Source organism: Eulemur rufifrons, chromosome 2 (assembly GCF_041146395.1).
Source record: "Eulemur rufifrons isolate Redbay chromosome 2, OSU_ERuf_1, whole genome shotgun sequence".
Taxonomy (NCBI): domain Eukaryota; kingdom Metazoa; phylum Chordata; class Mammalia; order Primates; family Lemuridae; genus Eulemur; species Eulemur rufifrons.
The window spans coordinates 7969412-7995665 of NC_090984.1; the positions used below are offsets into that span (position 1 = coordinate 7969412).

General features: G+C 48.3%; 2 protein-coding genes across 2 annotated transcripts; one reads left to right on the top strand and one right to left on the bottom strand.

Annotated features, from left to right (window-relative positions):
* Nucleotides 1-1205: 1205 nt before the first annotated feature.
* Nucleotides 1206-2201, top strand: LOC138393405 (olfactory receptor 10H3). The gene has a single exon (XM_069484561.1). It carries the CDS (start codon nucleotides 1206-1208, stop codon nucleotides 2199-2201), a length of 996 nt encoding a protein of 331 aa, XP_069340662.1.
* Nucleotides 2202-7914: 5713 nt separating this feature from the next.
* LOC138389074 (cytochrome P450 4F2-like) lies at nucleotides 7915-24541 on the bottom strand. Its single transcript, XM_069477250.1, has 13 exons — nucleotides 24443-24541; nucleotides 23842-24040; nucleotides 21953-22097; nucleotides 19868-19921; nucleotides 19649-19776; nucleotides 17332-17453; nucleotides 16472-16742; nucleotides 15653-15719; nucleotides 15353-15482; nucleotides 10068-10201; nucleotides 9900-9964; nucleotides 9637-9719; nucleotides 7915-9177 (listed from the first exon to the last, which is right to left on the bottom strand). The coding sequence occupies exons 2-13, from the start codon at nucleotides 24037-24039 to the stop codon at nucleotides 9000-9002; spliced, it is 1575 nt and encodes a 524-aa protein (XP_069333351.1). The 5' UTR covers nucleotide 24040; nucleotides 24443-24541; the 3' UTR covers nucleotides 7915-8999.
* Between the last annotated feature and the right edge of the window lie 1713 nt (nucleotides 24542-26254).

Here is a 26254-nt window from a genome sequence, read left to right on the forward strand (position 1 = left end):
AGATCCAGTCTAGTACCCTACATGGCATCAGGTTGTCATGTCCTTGAATCTCTCTCATCCTTCGAACGACCCTGGTTTACCAATTGTTCTGTGGAAAGTTCCACCTTCTGGATTTGTCCGATTGCTTCCTCACGGGGTCATTTAGCTCGTTCCTCCATCTTCTGTATAATGATTATTCTTTTTGGTCAGTGGGTATCTTTTCAATCTGGTACCTGCATCCTTTAAATATTATCCCATTCCTCAGTGAAAGTTTCATTTTACACTCTGTCAGATGTCCTAGGCTCTCATCCATGCCCAGACCACAAATCAACTATTTCTCGAGGAACCCTGGTTCCTTCAGTGGCATTTGGTATCAAAGACATTATTAGACATTATTGTTTCCTTAAATTCCATTTTTTAAATTATTAAGATTGCAGCCTCTACTTTCATTTGGTACATATTTGCCTGACATATATTTATCCATCCTTTTATTTTCAAACATTCTGTTCAATTTCTTTAGAATAATAAAGGCAAAATATGAAATGAGGTGGGTACCAATGGGTACCTACAAAATTGTATTAAATTAAATGTAAATGGGTTAAATAAACATTTAGAAGATAAACCCTCTCACAGGAAATTTTTAAAACCTCAAGATCCAAATACATGTTTTCTGGAACAGGCGTATTGTCAAGGGAATCTAACACTGATCATCCACGCCTGTCTCAAATGGCTCCAAATATTGGCCCTTTTCTTTGTTTTAGTCAGTATTAATAAAAACCCAATTAGTAGCCAAACTCTGTCTTAAACACATAACATATTTTTTTTAATTTCAGCATATTATGGGGGCACAAAAGTTTAGGTTACATATATTGTCCTTGCCCACCCCCCGCAAATCAGAGCTTCAAGCGTGTCCATCTCCTAGACGGTGCGCATCGCACTCATTACGTATGTATACACCTATCCCCTCCCCCACCTGTCTGCCCGACACCCGGTTAATGTTATTCCTAAACGTTAAACACTATATTGATCTCATTTTATTGTTATCACATTGCTGAATGTTAAAAACTATTATTTACTCCATTTTACAGATGAAGACAGTGAGACTCAGAAAAGTTCTGCAAGTTGTCGAATCGCGTAGAGCCCTTACGCCTTTTCACCCGTGGTAGGGCCTAGGTTTTAACCAGCGCGCCTTCATTCTGTTTGTCATCTCACCAGACGCAGCATCCATGCCTGGTCAGAACTATAGCACCACGTCTGAGTTTATTCTCTTCGGCTTCTCAGCCTTCCCCCAGCAGCTCCTGCCCGTCTTCTTCCTGCTGTACCTCCTGATGTACCTGTTCACGTTGCTGGGGAACCTGCTCATCATGGCCACTGTCTGGACTGAACACAGACTCCACACGCCCATGTACCTCTTCCTGTGCGCCCTGTCCATCTCTGAGATTCTGTTCACGGTCACCGTCACTCCCCGCATGCTGGCCGACCTGCTCTCCACCCACCGCTCCATCACCTTTGTGGCCTGCGCCAACCAGATGTTCTTCTCCTTCATGTTTGGCTTCACCCACTCCTTCCTGCTCATGGTCATGGGCTACGACCGCTACGTGGCCATCTGCCACCCCCTGCGCTACCACGTGCTCATGAGCCCCCGTGGCTGTGCCCGTTTTGTGGCCTGGACCTGGGCTGGTGGCTCAGTCATGGGGATGATGGTGACATCAATAGTTTTCCATCTCACCTTCTGCAGGTCACATGTGATCCACCATTTTCTCTGCCACGTGCTTAGCCTCTTGAAGTTGGCCTGTGGGGACAGGACATCCTCTGTCATCATGGGTGTGGTCCTGGTGTGTGTCACAGCCTTGATAAGCTGTTTACTCCTCATCCTCCTATCCTATGTCTTCATCGTGGCTGCCATCCTGAGGATCCCCTCTGCTGAGGGCCGGCACAAGACATTCTCCACCTGTGTATCCCACCTCACCGTGGTGGTTGTGCACTATGGCTTTGCCTCCAGTATCTACCTCAAGCCCAGGGGTCCCCATTCTATGTACAGTGACACCCTGATGGCCACCACCTACACGGTCTTCACCCCCTTCCTTAGCCCGATCATTTTCAGCCTAAGGAACAAGGAGCTGAAGAATGCCATCAGTGAAAACTTCCGCAGAAAGTTCTGCCCCCCAGTCTCCCGATGGCCAGCAAGGTGGTGGAGAAATATGACAGGAGGGTGGGGATGACAGTGTCTGTCTCCGTAGGACTGTTGTAAGGATGCAGGTGTGAAAACACCCACATCGACGGGTGTCTGATACATGCCAGCTATTGTTTCCCCCACTTCTTGCTTAGGCTCAATTTTGTGATGAACTTCATCTCGTTACCTGTGTCCATAAACATGTTTTCTTTCTATGGGCAGGTGGGGATCATCACACGGATGTGTCTGGGCACTTATGCACATGATTCTTCTTGTGTGGGGAAGCAAAGAAGGATTTTATATTCCCCTAATATAAGAAAAAACTAGAATGGCATAATGATAATATTAATGCCACTAAGCATTGCACCTTTTCTATGTCTCAGGCACTGTGACCAGTGTATAATAAATATTATCCTTTTAATTAGAAGACATGTACAAAGGAAAATAAACTATTTGTCTCAGAGAAAAATGCTTTAATATTTATAGTTCCTCTCACTGTCTTTGCCAGAGATATACCCTAAGTGTGTGTATCGGAAGCATTATACATTGAGTTGAGTGAAGGATGTCAGAATACAAGTGGGGCGTGCGGAGAGAGAGACTGAGAGAGTGAGCAGGTGTAAAGGTGTAAGCTAGTGGGAAGGGAGTTCTTTAAATTTTTGGTTCTGTATGAGAAATGGAATAAAAAAGAATTTGGGGCACAGTCTGGGGAAAGGGAGGGAAGAGGAGGAAGAGGGTGGTGACCGGGCTTTTGCGTGGGAGGGCGGGGAAAGAGAAGGAAGAGGGCGGGATGGAGGGAAGGATGTTGGCTCAGGCACCTGGAGACTGCAAAGGGGAAAGATCACGGGGCCCTTAGTGGTGACAGCTGCAGGAGGTCCGCCACTGCTGAGCTGGCTGTTGGTTTCTTCAGGGTCAAGAGCCGCTAGGTCCTGTGTGTTCAGCCCCCCAGGGTCTGCAGTGGTGAGCACTGGTGGTCCTTGGCGCACTGCGAGGTGGGGGGTGCACAGCAGCCTGGAGTCCTGCTAGGTGTTCAGTAGAGGAGTTTGCTGGAGGCCTGTGCCCAGTAGGTCCCTGGGCACCAGGTAGCTCACACTGTGTGGCTGACACAGGTAACCCCTGTCCCTCTTCCTTGCTCCCCTCTGTCTGCAGACAGCTCAGCTCTGCTGGTTCCCACAGCAATCTCAGCGGGGCGAAAGTGAAGCCAGTCATTCCAGTAGTGCCCCAAAGCCTGGGGATGCCGGTTGTCCACCTGGCTCTCCTGTACCCGGCAAGGGGCACTCTTGAGCCAGCGACTTCCCTCTGGCGCTGGGCAGGGCTGACCTGGCGATGGGGTGATCCAGCCCAGATGAAGCTTCCTGCTCCCCTTTTCGTGTGGTTGTTCTCATTTACATCTTCCACGGTGTTGCTGAACCTTCTTAAGTGGACTCCGGAGCTCTTCCAGAGTAAGGTTCATTCATGACTAGCTCCAAATTGTTGCTCTTTGTAGAGGGCAGAAAGGCTGGGATCGCCTATTCCACCATCCTGCTCATGTCTCTCCCTCAGTATAAGTTCTTACAGCAGTTCTGAGAGTTACATCTTGACAACATGAGTTTCTAATTCAGGAACAGGTTATAACTATTTATTGGGGCCTTCTTATATGTGTTTGTACACAGTTTTGTTAATTCTTCACTTACAGACATTAAAATATCTGAATTTGTTTTGAATATCTCGTATATTTTATGCTATTGTAAATATAACCTTTTCTGTATATATTTTTTCTTTCCATTTCTTCTTGTTGCATAAAAATGCCATTAATATTTATATACTGATTTGGAAGGGAAAAACTGTGTACATACTTAAAAATTATAAAAGGTTGTTTGTGGAGATTCTTTTGTATCTCTGTACAACCATAGTAACATAGTAATATCCATGAATTGTGATTATTTTGTATCATGCTTTTCAATCTTTAATACTTTTCTGTTTTTTCTTTACGTCTTTTGCTAGGTCCCCCATTATGATGTTAAAGAGAAGTAACAAGAGTTGGAATGCATACATTGTTTCTTATTTAGAATAGAATGTTCTTAACATTTCACTGTTAAGCACTATATTTATGGAAGGTTCATAAGTAGTTGTCTTTTGCAGGCTAAGACATTTCCTTTCTACTCCAACTTCACTGATTTTCTTTTTAAACGATGTTTTTCTTTTTTATTTTTTTATTTGAGACTAGTATTTTAATTTGTTAATTTTTTTATTTTTATTTATTTATTTTTTATTTCAGCATATTATGGGGGTACAAAAGCGTAGGTTACGTATATTGCCCTTGCCACCCTCCCCGCCCCCTGAGTCAGAGCTTCAAGCATGTCCATCCCCTAGACAGTGCACATCACACTCATTATGTATGTATACACCCATCCCCACCCCCCGCCACATCTGCCTGACACCCGATTAATGCTATTCCTAAATGTGCTCTTTGGTGATGATCGGTGAAACCAATTTGGTGGTGAGTGCATGTGGTGCTTATTTTTTCATTCTTGGGATACTTCACTTAGTAGAATGGGTTCCAGCTCTATCCAGGAAAATACAAGAGGTACTAGATCACTATTGCTTCTTATAGCTGAGTAGAACTCCATGGTACACATATACCACATTTTATTAATCCACTCATGTATTGATGGGCACTTGGGTTGTTTCCACATCTTTGCAATTGTGAATTGTGCTGCTGTAAACATTCAGGTGCAGATATCTTTGTTATAGAATGTCTTTTGTTCTTTTGGGTAGATGCCCTGTAATGGGATTGCTGGATCAAATGGTAGCTCTACTTGTATCTCTTTGAGGTATCTCCATATTGCTTTCCACAGAGGTTGCATTAGTTTGCAGTCACTCCAGCAGTGTTTGAGTGTACCTGTGTCTCCACATCCACACCAACATTTGTTGTTATGGGACTTTTTGATAAAGGCCGTAATCACTAGAGGTAAGTGATATCTCATTGTGGTTTTGATTTGCATTTCCCTGATGATTAGAGATTTTGAGCATTTTTTCATATGTTTGTTGGTCATTCTTCTGTCTTCCTTTGAAAAGTTTCTGTTCATGTCCTTTGCCCACTTGTTGACAGGGTTGTTTGATTTTTTTCTTGGTGATTTTCCTGAGTTCTAAATAGATTCTAGTTATCAGCCCTTTATCAGATGTGTAGCATGCAAAAATTTTTTCCCATTCCATAGGCTGTCTGTTTGCTCTTGTGACAGTTTCTTTGGCTGTGCAGAAGCTTTTTAATTTAATCAGGTCCCATTTATTTATTTTTGTTGTTGCTGCAATTGCCTTTGGGGTCTTCTTCATAAATTCTTTGCCTAGGCCAATGTCTGTAAGAGTTTTTCCCACATTTTCTTCTAGAATTCTAATAGTTTCACATCTTAGGTTTAAGTCTGTTATACACCATGATTTGATTTTTGTGAGAGGTGAAAGGTGTGGGTCCTGTTTCAATCTTCTACATGTGGCTATCCAGTTTTCCCAGCACCATGTATTGAATAAGGATTCTTTACCCCAGAGTATGTTTTTGTCTGCTTTGTCAGAGATTAGATGGCTACATGAAGATGGTTTTATATCTGGATTCTCAGTTCTGTTCCACTGGTCGATGTCCCTGTTCTTGTGCCAATACCAAGCTGTTTTAATAACCACAGCCTTATGGTGTAGCTTGAAGTCTAGTAAATTAGTACCTCCCATTTTTTTCTTATTGCCTAAAATTGCTTTTGCTAAATGGGGTCTTTTCTGGTTCCATACAAAGCATAAAATTATTTTTTCTATATCTGTGAAAAATGATGTTGGTAATTTAGTAGGGATTGCATTGAATCTGTAGATCAGTTTGGGTAGCATAGACATTTTAACAATGTTGATTCTTCCCATCCACGAGCATGGTATGGTTTTCCACCTGTTTACGTGCTCTGTGATTTCCTTCCTCAGTGTTTCATAGTTCTCCATGTAGAGGTCTTTTACCTCCTTAGTGAAATGTATTCCTAGGTACTTTATTTTCTTTGTTGCTATTGTGAAGGGTATTGAGTCTTTGATTTGGTTCTCAGTTTGACTATTATTGGCATATATGAATGCCTCTGATTTGTGTGTATTGATTTTGTATCCTGAGACTCTACTGAATTCATTTATCAGTTCCAGGAGTCTCTTGGTTGAATCCTTGGGGTTTTCTAGATATAATATCACATAATCCGCAAAGAGTGAATGTTTGATCTCTTCTGTCCCCACTTGGACACCCTTGATTCTGCTCTCTTGCCTGATTGCTCTCACAAGGACTTCCAGAACTATGTTGAATAGCAATGGGGAAAGTGGGCAACCTTGTCTGGTTCCACTTCTAAGTGGGAAGGCTTTCAATTTTTCCCCATTCAGTATGATGTTGGCTGTGGGTTTGTCATATATGGCTTGTATCATTTTTAGGTAGGCCCCGTCTAAGCCTATTTTGTTAAGCATTCTTATAAAAGGGTGTCAAATTTTGTCAAATGCTTTTTCTGCGTCTATTGAGAGGATCATATGATCTTTGTTTTTCTTCTATTTATGTGGCGTATTACATTTATAGATTTGAGTATGTTGAACCATCCCTGCATCTCTGGGATGAAGCCCACTTGGTCATGATGTATTATTTTCTTGATAAGCACCTGAATTTGACTTGCTAGGATTTTATTGAGAATTTTTGCATGTATATTCATAAGGGATATTGGTCTGTAGTTTTCCATTTTTGTTGCGTCCTTTCCTGGTTTTGGTATTAGAGTTATGTTGGTTTCATAAAATGTGTTGGGGAGGATTCCATCTTTCTCAATGTTGTGGAATAACTTTTGTAGGATAGGCACCAGTTCTTTATAGGTGTGGTAAAATTCAGGTGTGAAACCATCTAGTCCTGGGCTTTTCTTTTTGGGGAGGTTTGTTATTGCTGTTTTGATTTCAGTTCTTGATATTGGTCTGTTCAGGAATTCTATTTCTTCCTGGTTGAGCCTAGGGAGGTTGTGTGTTTCTAAAAATTTGTCCATTTCCTCCACACTTTCCAATTTGTGTGCATAAAGGTTTTTGTAGAATTCATAGATGATATCTTGTATCTCTGAGGCATCAGGTGTAATTTCTCCTTTCATGTTCCTGATGAGAGATTTTTCTTTTCTGGTCTTAGTTAGTTTAACCAAAGGCATTTCAATTTTGCTTCTCTTTTCAAAGAACCAACTTTTTGTTTTATTAGTCTCCCATATAGTTTTCCTGTTGTCCATTTCATTTAGTTCTGATATGATCTTATTAATTTCTCTCCTTCTGCTGGGTTTGGAGTTTGTCTGTTCTTTTTTCTCCAGCTCTTTGAGTCTATTCATTAGATTGTCTATTTGTAAATTTTCTGTCTTTTTGATATAGGCATTTATGAAAATAAACTTTCCTCTCAGGACTGCTTTAGCTATGTCCCACAGGTTTTGATAACTTGTGTCTACTTTGTCATTTAGTTAAAAGAATCTTTTGATTTCTGTCTTGATTTCCTCATTTATGAAATGATCATTCAGGAGAAGTTTGTTTAGCTTCCACGACTTTGAGTAGAAATGAGAATTTCTGTTAGGGTTGATTTCTACTTTTATTCCACTGTGATCTGAGAAGATGCATGGTATAATTTCCATTTTTAAAAATTTTTTAAGACATGCTTTGTGTCCTAGGATATGGTCAGTCTTAGAGAATGTCCCCTGAGCTGATGAGAAGAACATATGTTCAGTGGATTTTGGATAGAATGTCCTGTAAATGTCAGTCAGGCAAGGCACACTCTTAAAAGTCATGGCAGGAACAACTACCTTGAAAGGCAGCATGCTTCAACAGACTTTCTGAGAGAGGCAGTGATAAGGCCACATTTATTGAGCATTAACTGTGCACCAGTCACAGCTCTGAGTCTTTTGTATTTATTTGGTCCTCAGGACAATCACGAGTTAGGTAGTGTTGCTGTCCTCATTATATGGTTGAGGAAATGGAGGCACAGGAGGGACATTAACTTGCCTCAGTCACACAGCAGAGCCAAGACTTGAGCCCATGCAGTCAGGCTCCAGATCCCATGCTTTTGGGGTTGGTATTTGTGTCCACTGGTCTGGCTTTGAATCTCAGCACTCAAAGGGGATGGCGCTGCCCCGTACCCCACCCCAAGATGGGCCCGGGAGGCCTGTGATGGGAACGAAGGAGGAACCAGAGGTGAGAGGGTGGGGAGGAGCCTGACACTCCTGTGGGGGCTCCTGAGTGGGCTCAGCCAGTGTGTGTTGTCCAGGCTGCCCGGGCAGCATCAGGGGCCCAGAAGAGGAAAGGGAGGGGCTCCCTGAAGGTAGGGGAAGGGATCACGGATGGGACCACCTGGGAGGGGCAGACACAGGGGTGGGACATTGACAAGAGCAGGAAGGGAACCAACAATCTCAGAGAGGCTGCCAGTGTGGAAGGTGTAGGCCCTGTGTTCTGAGCTGGTTAGGGGGCTCTGTCTTGTGGGGGTGCACCTGCAGCCCAAACTAAGAGATCTGCCCCTATTGTTTTTCTCGCTGACTGAGAGCCTCAATATTGCCTGTTATATCTGTCCTCAACTCAGGTACCTCTCCTTCTCAAACACCTCCCATGGCTCCCTGTAGCCCACAGGGGAAAGTCCATACTTGGGCTCTGAGACAACCTGGCATCCGCCTGAGGGCCTTGTGGTCAGCCAGAGAGGCAGTCACGTTTTGGGGCTCAGAACCACCAGCCCTACCCTAACCCACGCAGGCACACGCCCTGGATCCCCACAGTCCCCAAGGGCTCCCGGCCGTCTGTCGACCAGGCTCAGGCAGAGGTGGCAGCTCAGTGTGATTCCCAGAAATCTGCAAAGGTAAGTGGTTGGGTTGAGGGGTCACTGTGTGCCCGCCTCCAGCGGCTCCACTCTCAGCCAAAGGCCGCCTTCGGCTCGCATGATCAGCTCTGGCTTCCTGCGCGGCTTCGTGTGGTCAGGCAGGAGGCGAAAGCGCAGCAGAGTGAGCGCCAGGACCACCTTCATCTCGGTCATGGCGAAGGTCTGCCCGATGCAGTTCCTGGAGGCCGAGGTGGGGACTCTGAGTTTGCCCAGGACAAGCATCCTGGCCCCACTGCACCTGGAACCTGGCCGGAGAGGCCCCTGCCTCCACCCAGATCAGCTTGAGGAGCAGAGAGGGGAGCTAAGTGTACCCGGGATCCCTCCCCCCACCACACACACACACACACACACACACACACACACACACAGTGTGGGCTTGCGTAACTCCTGAGCCTGGCCCAGACTGCAGCCCCCAACTCACAACAGCAGAAAAGGGGAATGGAGTGCTGGGCACACCACGGTACCCTCACAGCTACCCCATTCTATGGACCTTTGGCCTTAACCTTGGGAGGGGGAAGGGAAGAAGAGCTGAAATTATAACCATCTGCAACTCCCCTTCCCCGACCTTTTCTCACGGTCACGCCCAAACGCCCCGCACCCATCACTGCTCCCTGCCTGGGACACACACCACCCTTACCTGGGCCCTGCAGAGAAGGGAATAAAAGCCAGAGGTGACCGCTGCTTGACGTTTTCCGGGTCGAAGCGGGAGGGGTCATACACCTGGGGGCGAGAGGGAGACAGGCTTGCTGGGTGGGTCTCCCAGGACAGCCAGCCTTGGAGAGACAGATGAGAGTGTCTGGTAGTGGGGGAGAGAGGAGATCTCGGATTTCCCTGTTGAAGCCCCGCCCCCTCCTCTAGGACCTCTGGAATGGGCAAAAATGGTACAGGGGCAGTCAGCACCTCAGGGTCTGGCCACACAGCTGGGTTGTGATGGGTTCCAAAAATACTGATGAGGCAGATGACACCTGGACGAGAGGAGGGAGCAGTCAGGACAAGGCCCCACTGCCTGATGGGCCCCTCTTCTGCCCCAGGAGCCTCCTCCCCCCCTGCCCCCGCCATTGTGGGTGCCTTTGGGGATGACCCGGCCATCTGGGAGCACAATGTCCTGGGTGCAGCATCGGGAGATCATTGGGGCTGGAGGATGCAGGCGCAGACTCTCCTTAATGCACATGGTCAGGAAGGGCAGCTGGGCCAGGTCGTCCCTAAGGAAACAGCCCCCCACCCAACAATTATCCAGGGAGCAAAGAGAGAAACAGAATCCTCCAGGTGCTGTGTTTCCCAATGAGAATTTTTCTCCTTATAAGAAATTAAGCTCCACGGGAATTGAATATTTGAGAATTATAGAAGCAGAAAAAATCAGAAGAGCAGAGAATTAGAAAAGTACCATAGGAAATTTAGCCAGGTATTTTTAACAGATGGTTCTGAGGAAAACACAGCATCCAAAAGCCAACTGTAAAAAGTTAACAAATTTGCAGAAAAATATTTTTTTATGGCAAGAAAGCAAAATTGTAATACAAATGAATAAGAAACAAAATACACAGGTCCAATGTTTTGCTCTTATTTATGAATGTACTAGAGATACTAGCAAATGCAATTAGACAAGAAAAAAGTAGCGTAACACAATTTGAAATGTTGGGGTAAATGTATCATTTTGGCAGGTAGTGATTTTATATTTAGAAAACACAAGCGATTCCACTGGATAACTTTTATAAACATTGAAGATCCAGTAAGTGGGCTGAATTCTTTGCCCACTTCTTTTCCAGTGCCTATTTAAAATGTTAGGACCTGATACACTTAAGTGGCTCAAAATTTGAAAACTCTATATAACCTCACCCACCTGTATGGCCCAATACCACCTCACAGGTTTCCTGGGTTATTAATTTTTAATGTGTCCATCCAAAGCTACTTTTTAAGCATCTTTAAGAAATTATACAGTAGCATGCTATATAACTACACTGTAGTTATCATGCTATGGTACTATACATACTACTGTGTATCTTTTTTTATTCAACATTATATCATTCTCTTCTTGTCTATCTCCTAGGACTTGTGTCAAAATAGGGTTATTTCTACTCAGGAGCTATGAAATAAATTCCCCATGGTTTCAATTAGAGCTTTTAAGACTCTTCTTTTAAAAAACATATTAAATATGTGACTTATGTGGACATTTCCAGATAGCTTCCCAGTTTTCCAAGTGCTTTTATTAAATGACCCATATTTTTCCTGTTGATACTAGACACCATTTTTAGTATTTACTATGTTAATTGGGTGCAAAATCTATATGCCTAAATCATTAGTTTCTTTATGTAGAAATAACAAACAGTTGGAAAAGATAATACAAGAAAAGATCCTAATAACATTAATATAAAATACCTGGATTAAGCTTAAGAAACATGAAACCTCTATATTCCAGATAAACTGATAAATTTCCTTCAATCCAATTAAAAGATACACTTCACTATAGCAACAAAAGTGTCTAAGGGTTGGTTTAACAAAATGCATAAGATCTCTAAGCAAATATTTTAAACTCTGTTAAAAGACTAAAGATTATTTGAATAGGTGAATATCCATTTCATACTATGAGAGAGGATGTGTCAATATTATGAAGTTATGTTTCCCACAAATCAATCATGTATTGAACTCAACCAATGAAATATATATATATATATTCAAGTCAGATTAAAGTCTATCTGACTTTTTAGAACTTGATAAACTTACTCTAAAATTTTTCTGGAAGAATAAAGATCATGAAGAGGTAGGTCAATTTGAAAATAAAATATTAAAGAGGGGGAAGTTATTCTACCAGAGAGTAAGACCTATTATAAAGTCACAGTAATAAAAAGTGTGACACTGCTGCAAAAACAGCAGAATGGACCCATGGAACAGAGAGACAACCGCGTAAATAAGTGAAAACTTCGCATCCGGTAAAAGAAGTCCCACAGCTCCCTAGGAAATGGATGGGTAGTCTGTTTGTAAAGTAAAATGTAGACAAATTTGGTTTTATAAAAATTAACCAAAATACCCCTCCAAATCAAAAGGCAATCTTTTGCAACACAAGACAGAAAAAAGACTAATTCTGATACACATGCTTATAAGTAAATATGAAAAAGAAATGAACCCAAAGAAAAAGAGCAAAACATGTAAGATGACCACTTCCGTACAGTGAAAACAAATGACTTATCAACACGTGTAAGGGATGGTCAATCTCATTGTTATTTAAAGGAATGCCCATTTAAAGAAGAAATAGAAAGATTGACAAAGATTTAAAATTCAATAAATACAATAATAGTATTGTTGAAGTTATGGCAAAGCTGGTGCCATCAAACTCAGGTAATAGGAATGGCTTTGCAATCATTAAAATTGTGCATTGCAGTGGTCTTTGATTCACCAACTGCACATCTTGGAATCTTTTCTTCAGAGGTGCTCCCACTTTATGCAGTGGTCACTGGACACGCACGCTGACTGCACCATGTTTAATTTAGCAAAAGGCTAGAAACAATGCAAGTATACATCAGTGGGAAGATGTTTAGATAAATCATGGTACATCTGCAAAATAGACTATTATACAGCTACACCAAAGGAAGAAACGAGGATCAGGAGTTCTATTGCACTGCAGACTAGGAGGTAAATCAGTCCAGGGACTGGGAAGCTTATTGGTGATATCTATTATAAATGCAAATATTTACTTAGGAGTCTTCAACGTGAGGGTGAGCTGAATAAAATATGGAATGTTACGCAGCTTCAGCAAAAAATAGCCATAAGACACACTGTTGAGGGGATAAAACCAAGTTGCACACACACACACACACACACACACACACATATCAAAAGGTAGAAACTATATGAATATATAAGGAGATGACTTATAGCTAGGTAGATGGATAGATAAACAGATAGATGATGAATTGATATCTCTAGACACCCCTGGGGAGAAAGGGAGGAGATTCAGGGCGGTGGGAGGAATGTCAACAATAACCCTAGTCTTCTTTGTAATGTCTCATTTAGTACAAGAAGAACTTGTTCTCATTTGTTTTTGTAATTCAAAGCTCATTTTTCATGTGACATATATACAAAGTGGAATGCTACTCAGCATTCAAAACGAAAGAAATTCTATCATTTGTGATGCCATGGGTCAACCTGGAGGACATTATGCCAAGTGAAATAAACCAGGCATGAGGAGACAAATACCATGTGATCTCACTTACCTGTGAGACCTAAAATAGATAACATAGATATCGTAGAAACAGAGAAGAGAATGGTTGTTACCAGAGGAGGGAGAGAGGAAAGGAACGGGAAGATGTTGATGAAAGGGTACAAGTTTCAGTAAGATGGGAGGAATACATTTTTGAGATCTACTGCATAGCATGATGATGATAGTTAACAATAATGTATTGTGTTTTTCAAAATTGCTAAGAGAGTACATTTCAAATGTTCCCACCACAAGAATGAAAAGTATATGAGTGGACAGATATGTTCATTAGCTGAATTCTATTCTTCCATATTGTACACATATATCATAATATCACATTATAGTACATAAATATATAAAACTAAAATGTGTCAAATAAAATAAAAAAAAAATTTAAAAATCAACTAATTTTCCAAAGCTCATATTTTGAGAAAAAGAAACAACCTCACAGTATATTGTTAATGGGCAGACCTGTGTCGGTCTTAGATACTCCCATTTGTACAGAAGAGGAGAGTGTGTGTTCACATAAATGTGGGCATCAGGTTAGCCATTTTCTGGAAGGACACACAGGAAACCATTGGCCATAGTCACTACTAGGGTGCGGCTTAAGAAGTAAGCATATTTCTATCATAAACTCTTCTGGACACTTATATTTTTTACCAAGTGAATAATTTTTTTCTTTTTTTTTTTCTTTTTTTTTTTTTTTTTGAGACAGAGTCTCACTCTGTTGCCCAGGCTAGAGTGAGTGCCGTGGCATCAGCCTAGCTCACAGCAACCTCAAACTCCTGAGCTCAAGCAATCCTCCTGTCTCAGCCTTCTGAGTAGCTGGGACTACAGGCATGCGCCACCATGCCCAGCTAATTTTTTCTATATATATTTTTAGCTGTCCATATAATTTCTTTCTATTTTTAGTAGAGGTGGGGTCTCGCTCTTGCTCAGGCTGGTCTCGAACTCCTGAGCTCAAACGATCCGCCCACCTCGGCCTCCCAGAGTGCTAGGATTACAGGCGTGAGCCACCGCGCCCGGCCCCAAGTGAATAATTTTTCCTGAAATCCTGGTTTTAAATGCACGAAAATGTTTCTTTGCCTCACAGAAAATGCTGTGCTGAGCAAAGGCTTGGAGGGGAGGACACCACCTCCAAACACGAGTCTAGTCCAATGCTTCCATTGTATCCCCCCATCCTTGGCCTGGTTCAGATCTCAGAACTTTCCCCCTGAACCCTCATTCCACAGCATGTCCCCTCCAATCTCCTGTCCACACTAGCCCTAGAAAGATCTTTCTGGTACCCAGATCTGACCTCTCCCTCCCCTGCTCAACCATCACCCCTGGCTCCCCATTACCCTTGGGGTAAAGTTGACCACTAAAACTCCTCTCTCCCTCTGTTTCTGTCTCGTCTCTCCTCACACCTTTGCCCAGCCTGTCTCCTTGACCTTGAGCACTGTTTCCCAGTTGCACCCAAATATCTACTGACCATCATTCAGGGACTCAGCTGAGACAATTTTTTAACCCCCAGTCCTGTTTCTCTTACTCTCAACTCTATGCACGCTCCTGTGGGCTGGGAGTGTCCTCATGTGGGACTGTTCCCCCAGCAGACCGGGAGAACCTCAAAGGCAGATCCCTGGGCTGGGTCCTTCCCAGGTCTCCAGAGCACAAAAAAGTGCTGGGCACAGAACTGGGGGTGGGAAGGCAGTGCAGGAGTGTTTGCTACATGGAGGCTGGGTGGACGAGTGACACAGGTGTTCTGGGCAAGAGATGGGTGACTTTTACCTCTGGGTCTCCTTTGGGAATCCCTGGTCTGGACAGTCGGGTAGGAATTAGGGCACAGAGGAGCAAACACTCAGTGAGTGAAGCTGTTTAAAGGAATGGTGTTTCATGGAGAAAAGAATGGGAGTGGAGACGAAGTTCGTTAATGAACATGTGCTAAGTGGCGTCATGAGCCCTCATACATCGTTACTAATTCTCTCAGCAACCTCAGTCTTTCTGTCCCCAAAACCTGCAATCTTTCCCCTGATAGCCAACTGGGTGCCAAGTCCTGTCTCTGGATCTGCTCCTATTACCACTAAGAAATACTGGTAGAATCAATAAATACAACTTTTCTCCTCCCCACCTGCCAGCAGAGCCAATGAGAGGGGCTCAGGAACAGGTCATGAGGACCTGCACTCACCATTCAATCTCTGTAGGCTCGCGGTCCCTCAGCAGCTCTTGCACCTCTTGCCGGCAGCGCTCCTGGTATTCTGGGTGCCTTGCAAGGTTGTACAGGACCCAGGAGAGACCACTGGCTGTAGTGTCATGGCCTGAGTGGCAAGAAGGTTGACCTGGGTCTCTGAGCTGCTTCAGCACCAGAGGGGTGGACAGTGCCCTTGCATGGAGGCCCTCAGGGAGGATGGGAGGGATGGAGTGATCAGGGTCCACCCACTGCATCCCTGGGATGGAGAGACCCCTGTCCCCACCCTGGGCCCCTCACCACCAAACATGAAGGTATCAGCCTCCGCTCTTATGTCTTCATCTGACAACTGCTTTCCATCTTCATCCTGCAGAGAAGGCAAAACCACCCAAATCACACTAGCTCTGAGACTCCTGAGTTTAACATGAGACAATTTCTGAAGATGCATCCTCCTTCCAGAAACCCAAACCCACCCTGCACTCCTAGATCTCCCTGGACACCATTGCCAGCGCCCTCGCCTGATGGGCTTCCTCCGTCACTGCCTGGCCTCCTCTTTTGTCCCTGGTGGAAGGAATCAGTGATCCATGAACATTTTCATGTTTCTGTATAATGAGGACTTTTGGGGAAAAAGTTGCTGGCATCCTGGGTTTCAGGATGTTTAAAGGACAATTTGCCTTGGAGCTTAGAAATTAAGTGTTGCTCCAAAGATATTTGCTCACATTCAAGGGTGGTAAACACAGAGAATGCTATCTCCCCTGACGGCATTTGGCTTATAAACCCATACTCATTGCCTTCTCACTGGGGAGTAGTTTATACTCCAGGACAAAGGTCTCTCTCTCTCTGTGTCTCTGGAAGGATGAAGGCACAGATGTGCCAGCTGTTCTCTATGAGCTCCAAGGTTCATAATGTGCGGGTCCCTCTACTGTGGTGCAAATTCTGGTGCACTTACAGGTGAAAACTTTTAATTGCCCTAGGAGGAATTAGGGAATGGGTCCCTTCTTGACTCAAATAATTTCCATGCTCCCCAGTGCCCACTGGATCAAGTCCAAGTTCTTGGATTTGACATTTGACATGAAGCTCCCCATTCTATCTCTGAAGTTCAGATCCCAGGAAGCCCACCCTGCTCAGCAGGAGAACATCGATGAAGTCCAAAGTCTTGGTCTTGGCTTTGGCCTTGAGGAAGTCATCAACACCCTGATTGGGGAGGGTGCGGCGTCGCTCCTGGATGACGGCATCTGTGAAGTCATGCACCAGGCGGCAGGCCTTGAGGAAGAGCTGCCCATCGCAGGTGAGATAGTACAGGAAGTCCGTATACAAGAGGATGTTCTGGCTCCTTTTTTCTATGAGGGCGCTGAGCTGCAGGATGGTGGCAATATATTCACTAGGCTTCCTGCAGGATCAGGGAATGTGGAGGAAACAACTTAACACACCTGAAACCCAGGAGCATTTCCCACCAGCAGCCAGGATCTACCTCCCATCAAGAAACGGAGCCTCCAGAAACAGATGGACCCACAGATACACAGATGGCATCGGCCATGAGACTTGACTCTCCAAACCCTCTTCTCTGCCTGCGTCCACCTCTGTTAGCTGCCCAGGTGCCACTAGGCAGCCAGAGCATAGCTGGGACTTCATGCCCCTCCTCCGCTCCGTCTCCTGCCCAGTATCCAGGCCTGCGCCTTCTCTTTCCCAAAACCGTGCACACAGCTCGGATGTTATCAGATTCCACCTGGTCTTGGCCCAGCCCCCACCCTAGCCTCCTGCATACAAAGTCACCTCTACTGTCTACTGCACATACTCTACTCATCCTAGCCTCCCTGCCTTCACTTGAACATTTCTACCTACCCTTCCTGGCCCTTCACAGCCCAGCTGTGACGTACCTGCTCCAGAACGGCTCTTGTGATTGTTCTCCTCAGTCCTCCCTCCCCACCTATGCCCTTGGACCCACAGCTCAAGATCCCACACCCTGGGCAAGGACTTACTCCTGACAATGGCTGTCGAAGCTGAAGATGCATTTCTGCAGACTGTCCAAGGTCATGAGGCTGATGTGCTCAAACATGTCCAGACGGGCACTGCCCTCTGAGGCCAGGCGCTGCCACTTGGCCTGCAGAGAAGGTCACAGAGCTGGGGCTGGGCCTTGGCTCTTTGGAGCCCCTCCCCAACCCTGAACATCAGGATGGACACATTCAGAACCAGCCTCTTGGTCCTCTGCCCCAGGTACCCATCTCCAGGGAGGACCCGGCTTGGGTGAAAGCAGAAGCTTTTACTATTAGCAGATGAAGACCCCATGGCTGGGAACAAGAGACCCGAGTTCACGTTTCAGCTCTGCATCCTGTGCTCTGTGTGCCCTTGGGAAGCTCTGCCCTTAGGTCCCACCTGTCAAATCGTCAGTAGCAGTTAAGATGTCCTGCTTTGGTGCCAGATACATGAGGTTAGAATCCCTGCTCCACCACCCCAGGACTTACTACATGGGTAGACTTGGGCAAGCCCTCTAATCTTTCTGGCCATCAGTTTCCTCATCTGTAATGGGGTGAAAAGAAATGCTAACTCACAGGAGCATTAAAATTATATCGGACAATTTATATCATGGAATTGGCAAATCGGCACAAGGAATCATTTCTGTCACATAGTGAGTGCTCAAAAATATTGGTTTTCCTCATCTTTATTATTATAAATTGACTGCAAAAATATCCCTGTGTTGGTAGAAGTAGTCTTCTGTGGGCCCTGAGCATCCTTGCTGGGGACGCCAAGAATGCAAGGTCCTGATGTTCTTAACCTGGGTCATTTCTCAACCTTGTGATTGCAGAGAAGAACCTTGAGGGATAAGGTAATAATTCCCCCGGACACATTTTAGGCTTACTTCTGTTTGCTATAAAATCAGGTTCCCTAAGCCTAGTGCCCCTTCCCTGTAATGCAATAGACTCCTGGAACAAGCATCCATAGAATCCCTCCTGTGTCCCCCACAAGGGATTTGGGTGGCTTGGAAAAAGGAGGCAAACCAAGAGGAAGCACGTGCTATTGTGCCAAGAGTAGTCAACTGCCCTTTGTCTCTGACCCTGGAGTCTCATGTCTTGTGGCAAAATCCATGGAACAGTAAGTAACACGCTAACTTATAACCTTGCAAGTAAGGAATAAAACCCTAGGCAGTTCAAAAATTCCATATCCCACCTGGAAACCATTCTTCTAAGTAAATTATCACAAGAATGGACAAGCAAACACCACATGTACTCACCATTAAATTGGAACTAATCGATCAACACTTATGTGCACATATGGAAGTAATATTCATCAGATTCAGAAATCCAGTGGGTGGAAGGGGGCAGTGGGTGATGGGTAAGTCCACACCCGACGGGTGCAATGCACACTATCTGGGTGATGGACACACTTACAACTTTGACTCAAATGGTACTAAAGCAATTTTTCTAACCAAAATGTTTGTACCCCCGTAGTAATCTGAAATAAAAATACAAAATACATACAAAAATCTGTAACCCCAATTTTCCACTTCTCCCTCTGCCTACACCGTTTGCAGTGTGATTTTTCAGCAACGTCCATTAAGAGATGAAGCCTATTTTACCCACCACCCTTTGATTTTGTGCTGGACCTTTGACTTTTTTTTTTGGCCAATACGATGTGCAGAAAATGGACCTAATAATTCTAACAAGCTCCAAGAGGCATTGCAGCCTCCTCTCACTCCTTGGAGCCCTGTCCCTGCCATGTGAACAGCCCTGGGATCCCTTCTGGAGGCAGAGACTCGCATGAGGAAAGTCCAGCTGTCCCAGCTGAGGCCATCCTAGATCAGCCTGACGCCGGCCAAGCCCCACACAGGTGAGAGACGGAGCCAGGATCAGCAAAGCTGCCACCTGACCCGCAGCTGATCACACACCCCGAGTGACCCCTTCCACATCCACAAGAACCAGCCCACTATCCTGTAGACTTGTTAGCAATCATAACCACGTTGATTAAACCAATGAGTTTGGAAGTGGTTTGTGTGCAGCAGTAGCTGCTATGTAATCTTCCTCATTTCTTTTTTGAGCTCGCAGGAATTCTGTGAGAGAAACATAGAAACCGACACTGTCTGAGCACCTACTATGTGCCAGGGACAGGACTCCGTTACATCATCTTGACCTCCTTTTAAGTAGGGATTATGATTCCCATTTTACAGATGAGGAAGCCAAGGCCCAGAGAGGAAGAGCAATGACCCTAAGCCTCCCAGCAGAGCCAAAATTCCAGATCAGACCTGTCTGTGGTCCCTCTACCCCAAGGCTCCGGCCAGGACCCCAGTGTCAAGGGACTTACGTGCATTATGTTCACGCTGTCATTGAAAATCTTCACGTAGGGCTTCAGGATGTTGAAATGGAAGGCGGGCGTCAGCATGCGACGGTGGCGGCTCCACTTGTCACCAGCACTTAGCAGAAGCCCATCCCCTAGTAGGGCAGCCAAGGGCAGTGAGCAAAGGCAGCACCTTCTCCTGGCCCCACAGGCTGTCCCCAGTCCCATTCACCTGCAGTTACTCACCCAGCCAGGGCTTCATGAACCTGGAGAAAACGTTGTCCTTCAGTGCAATGGTGGCTGACATGAACGAGGACAATCAGGGACATGGAGGGGGAGGGGAGGGGCTTGAGATGGGGGTGGAGGGGCTTGCACTTCCCCCTCCAAGCCCAGCATAGCAGGAAGGGGCCAAGGGCGGACAGAGCAGAGGGGACAGGGGAAGGGAGGGATCCCCAGACCAGGCTGCAGCAGACACTAGAGCAACACACACCCTAACACGGCACAGCACACCCCATCATGCCTTGACATGGCTCCTACATGGTTCAACATGTCTGCAGGACCCGAACATAGCTCAACACCCTACAAAACACCTTCCTAAGAACCTAGGACACCCTGTCTGCCCCAGAACTCTCTGACATCTCCTGACAGGGATCTCAGACTTGTGACCTGACCCCGATGTGTCAACAGGTCCCGACACAGCCACAGCACACAGGACAAACCCTAAATGACACAACATGGTCCGAGTTTGACCTGAAATGGTCTGACACGAACTCAGCATGCCCCACGGTTGGGCTCCAGATAGGATTTAAATATTAATAGAATCTTTTTAATATCCCAGATGTGGACCGGGTGTGACCCAGACCATGCCCCAGGTGTGATGACCTGAATGTACTTAAGGCCTGTCTCGGTCCACACAGGGACCCTGGGTCCCGGCCCTCAGACCAGCCCCAAATATGGCCCCGATGTGACAAACAGGAGAAAAGGAAAGTCTCAAATAACATTTCAGCCAAGAACCAGATAGGCCCCAACATGTTCCAAGTGACCTTGGCTACAGCTGAGCCCCAGACGTGGTGATCTCCATGATTCCAGGTGTAAACCAGGTGTAAGCAGGTGTAACATGTACCAGGTGCCACCTGGCCCCAGGTGTAAATATACAGGTGACAAGGTGTGTCCATACAGCAGACGTCACACAAACGTGCCCAGACTATGGCAGACAGGACCAGAGGTCAGAGGTCAGACAGGTCAGTCCAGGGGAGACAGAGGCAGTGGCATCTCCGCCACAGCCCCTCCTGTCTGCACTCGGGTCCCAGGGCCAGCTGGAGCAGCAGAGAGACCCCAGCAGTGGGCGAGCTGCGGCCAGTGCAAGGTCTGTCTGAGCGAAGAGCACGGGCTTGGTGCGGGGGGTGGAAGATGCGGACGCCCTGACAGCCGCCCTCTCCGGACTTTATGGTCAATAGATTCTTCTTTGCTGACACCACATGAGGTTGCGTTTCCATCACTCACAACTGAAAGAGACGTCAGAAGCCAGAGAGAGACCCAGGGACCTGCCCCGAGTCACTCAGCATTTTAGCGTCAGAGCCATAGTCCCTGTGGGATGCTGCCGGTTTCCCGGCTCAGCCTCGGCTGTCCAAGGAAGGGAGGGCAGAGAGCGAGGGAAGGGCACCAGGCTGCAGCGGGGTCTCCTTGGAGATTCCTGGGGCCTGCAGCAGCAGAGCAGTGAACCCAGGGCAGACGAGCCACCGGGTGGGGCAGAAGAGCTGACCCACAGGGGTGGCACTCATGCAAGCAGCCCAGGTCCTGCACCAGCGGCCAGCTCTCCTCGTTGTCCTGGGCTTGGGCACATGCAAGGCTGGCACCAGGCCTGGCAGGGAGCCTGCAATACTAATGGTGCCCACGGCATCACCCTTCCTCCACTTAAAAAATTCCTCCTCATCAATCCAGACCCAGCTCCAGCAACTCCTCCTACAGGAAGCCTTCCTGCCTGCACTAGCAGAAACTTAGTTCTCGCTGAGCTGTCAGAGTCCATCTTCCTCTGGTCCATTCCTGACCACATGAAGTTGGGGAGTTCCCCCAGGACAAGGCCTTGAACTGAGAGGCCTCCTGGGGCCCCAGTGGTGCCCAAGACACCAGGGCAGGGAGCAGATGGCAGTGCAGGGAGGAGACACTGAGGTACGGGCGGGTGAGTACAGGAAGGGGAGAGGAAGGTGCCTGAGGGAGAAGAGGGAAGGAGGGGCTGGGGTCCTGCAGGGGCCACAGAGGAACTTGGGGGACAAGGGGCTGGAAGCCCTTGGATGTGCCACGGCGCCCACCACCACTAGCTCCGCATGGTACCTGAGGCGTTCAGGACAGGTCGGAGGATGTCGGGGTGGCACAAAGTGATGCCGGGGAGGATGGGGCCCAGCCAGAACTTAAAGCCCTGGGGGTAGGTGGCCACCAGCTGAGTCACGTCCCTCAAACCCTCCTCTGTGGGGGTGACCTGCAAACAAGGCAGAGTTGTCACCTGTAATGGTTAAATTTAGATGCCAACGTGACTGGGCTAAGGGATGCCCAGATAGCTGGTAAATATAATTTCTGAGTGTGTCAGCGAGGGTGTTTGCAGAAGGGATGAGGAGTGGAATGGGTAAACTGAGGAAGGAAGATCCGCCCTCCCCAGTGCGGGCAGCACCATCCAACCCACTGAGGGCCCAGAGAGAACAAAAAGGCGGAGGAGGGGACTAGGCTCTGTCTTCCGGAGCTGGGACATCCGCCTTCTCTGCCCGTGGACATCAGAACTGCAGCTGCTCAGGCCTCTGGACGCGGACTGAATGACAGCTCAGCGCCCTGGGTCTCCAGCTTGCAGACGGCACAGGGTGGGGCCTCTCAGCCTCCACGGTCACGCGAGCCAGTTCTCATAGTAAATCCCCTCTTGTCTGTCTAGACCTACACCCAGATCTGTGTGCCCTGCGATTCTGTGTCTCTGCAGAACACTGACTAATCCACGCCCCCAGGAGTGGCCACCGCAGGTCCCCCCTGCAGCCTCTGGAGGTGGCGCAGCCTCTGCAGTGAACAGCGTGTCTGGATCTTGCCCAGATGGAGGGAATCTCTGCTTCCTCCTGCTCCTTCTCTCCTGGGGCGTCTCCAAACGCCACAGGTGCCCCCCAGGGCAGAGGGAGAGGACACGCTGTCTGCCCACGCAGGGGCCACCTTGGCTCCAGAGGAAGGGTTTTCTTGTCCTGGGAGTGGTTCCGGCCTGGGGGCAGCCATATGGCGATGTCCCCACCGAGGGGGTTGTGGGCAGCAGTGTGACCTCAGGACGTGTCCCTAAGGCAGGTTTCCACATGCCCTCATGTCCTGGCTGGTGCACATGGGCTTCAGTTCCTCCTCTGGAGAAGGGTCTGCACCCTCGGGACCTTCCAGCCTCAGCTGACCTCGGGGAGCAGACGGGAGCTCTCACTGTCCATCACGACAGTGGCTCCCACCTGTGAGCATCTCTGTCCGTCAATCTCTGTGCATAGTGTGTGCTGTGCGCCCTCCCACTGAGCCTAAGGACACGCCCATGGCCCTGCCATCACAAATGAACAGACTGGGGCCAAGTCCCCCAAAGGACAGAGCAGGTCCAAGTCAGAGGCCAAGGTGTGGGAGGGGGTTAGGAAAGGCTCCTGAGAGGGGAAGGGAGGGGCCAACTTTCATGCAGGCTGCACAGCAGGGCCCATGGGGACATCTCAGTGGGGAAGAGCAGGGTAAGAGGAAGCTGCCCAGGAAGGGCAGGGGTGGCACACTGTCCCCACCTGTCTTCTGGGCCAGCGGTGCCCCTGTGTGTTTGGGGGGTGGGGGAGTCACAGCCCAGAGAGGGGCAGACACAGGACATAGGCCAGGCAGGGAGCAGACCCCGGACGGTGCCCCTCAGGAGGCCTCAAGTCCCGCAGTGGAGAATTGGGGACACCGGGGGTCCCCGCTCTGTGCAGCCCTCCCCGGGAGCCCTCACAGTGCACCAGTGTGGGAAGACAGGCAGGAAAAGGATGCTGAGCAGGCTGGGCTGGGAGGACAGGAGGGCACAGAGGCCTGGGACGGCACAGCAGAGCAGTGAGGCAGTGAGCAGAGGAGTGAGTGAGCTGCCGCCCTCGCTTCTCTGCCGTCCCAGACCCCAGCCCACCTCCATCCCCGGCTCCCTGAGCCCCTTCCCGGCCCTGGGGATGTCCACCCACCCTGACACCCCAGTCCCGTCCTGCTGCCACACTCACCAGGCCCAGGTGACCCCAGAACCAGCTCCGTGTCGGGGGCTGCAGGAAACAGCGGAGGCGGCTGCAGGTGCCATAGAAGGCGTAGGTCCAGGCCAGGACTCGGGCCAGGAGCCAGGAGGCCGCGACCAGCAGCAGCAGCCGCCACGGGGAGGCGGCCACCAGCCCCAGGCCCAGCCAGGACAGGCTCAGCTGCGGCATCCTGCAGGGCAGATGGGTGCAGGGGGAGTTCCTGAGGCCCAGGGGAGGGAAGGGGGCTCCAGGGCCAGTGCAGAGGGGCAGGGGTGGGAGGGGTCACAGATGGGCACGCAGGGGCTGAGAGCAGGGAGGGAGACCCAGGGACCCCAGGGGAAGAGGCAGATGAGAGGTGAAGAAAAGGAAGAATATGAAGAGGAGGAGGGGGAGGAGGAAGATGAGGGGGAAGAGGAGGAGAGGCTGATGACAGTCAGAAAGCCCCAGCCTGAATCACAGGGAGACTGCCGGGGGCTCGGTTTCCAGGAAACCACCATTCCCAGGGCCACATCCCTGGAGCCGCCCCAGCTTGGGCAGCCCCTCCCCATCCCGGGCCAGGACCCCCCCAGGGCCACCACCCCCAGCCTGGCACCTTCTCTCAGGAGCAGCTTGTCCACGCAACCTCCTCGTCCCCCTGCTGGGCGGTCTTTGCCCCTGGGCCCTGATAATGGCGGCTGCAGCCGGGCTGGGCTGGGCCACGCCAGGGCAGGCGTCCAATACATGGTGCGGGGGAAGCAGCTGTGTGCAGAGGAATCAGCTCGGGAGGACACAGCACCTCCCCCACTGAGGGGTGGGGGTGAGTCAGGGGCGATCAAAGGTGACTCAGAGCCTCCAGGTTTACACACCAGGGTGTGGCAGACAAAAGCATGAACTAGAGAATTCAGGTGCCAGGCGAGCAGGGCCAGGCCACCCTTGTCCCGATCATCTCCTGAGCTCCTGTCCCAGTGAGGGTCTGGAGGAGAACATGAGCCATTTCTCGGTGCTGATTAGGAGGCTTAGAGATGAAAGCCCAGGGGCCCAGACTGCGCAGTCTGGCAGGAGTTCAAATCCCTCCTGGAGGCAGCCCAGGCCCTGGGCTGAGCCATGACTGCTAGGAACAGAAACAAACAATCCAGTTTGCGATTATTCCAGTCAGAGTCTAGGGATAAAGAGCCCAGCTGCTGGCCGGTCGTGGTGGCTCATGCCTGTAATTGTAGCACTTTGGGAAGCCGAGGCAGGAGGATCATGTGAGGTCAGGAGTTGGAGATCAGCCTGAGCGAGAGTGAGATTCTGTCTCTACTAAAAATAGAAAACATTAGCTGAGCACTGTGGCTCACCCCTGTAGTCCCAGCTACTTGGGACACTGTGGCAGGAGGATCATTTGAGCCCAGGAGTTTGAAGTTGCAGTGAGCTAGACTGATGCCACTGCACTCCAGCCTGCACTGCAGAGAGAGACCCTGTCTTTTAAAAAAAAAAAGAGCCCACCTGCAAGGGCAAACCTAGAGGCTGGGCTCAGTGTCCAAGGATAGAGGGGAGGAACTGGGGTTGAGGCTGAGAAGGGCCGTGAGCAGACGGGGTCCAGGCAGTGAGGGCAGAGCCAGGGGACCCTGAGTGGAGTCCTCGTGCTGCCCTGCCCTTGCTCTGAGTTTGGACAGTGGCAGCCGTCCGGGGCTCAGTCTTCCCATCTGGGAAATGGGATATCAGATGAGGTCCTAGTTGGGAGACAGGATGGGTCTACAGAGTTGGGAGGCCCAAAAAGAGAAAGTGAAGGGAATGCTGGCAAGTGGCCCTTGAGCCACTGTGGGCCAGGGCTCTGCTCTGTTCAAGAGACTGTGAAGTCCTTCTACTGTGTGCTCTATGTAAAGTGCACCCACTGTGTGTTCTACGTAAAGTGCACCCACTGTGTGCTCTACATAAAGTGCATCCATTGTATGCCGGGTACTCTACAGAAAGCAAATTTACTCTGAGCACAGTACTTTATATAACATGTACCTACTGTGTGCCGGATGTTCTATGTAAAGCATGCCTACTGTGTCGGATGCTCTACATAGGACATGTCTACTCTGTGTCTTGTGACCCACATAAAGTGCACCCACTGTGTGCCAAGGACGCTACATAAATCCTGTCTGCTGTGTGCCAGGTGCTTTACATAAAACATGCCTACTATGTGTGCCGGCTGCTCTACATAAAGTAAGCCCACTGTGTGCCAGGTACTCTACAGAAAGGGTGCCTTCTTTGTGTCAGATGCTCACCTGCATCACAATGCACGGTGCACTTCCACCCCGCTCCCCTCAACTCTCTGGCAGAGCTCTGGACATTGATGCAGAGACCCAAGCAATAGCCTCCAGAGGAAGGAAGATGCCCATTTAACAGAAGAGCAAACTGAGGCTCAGAGAGGGTGAGTCTCTAGCCCAAGTTGCAGAGC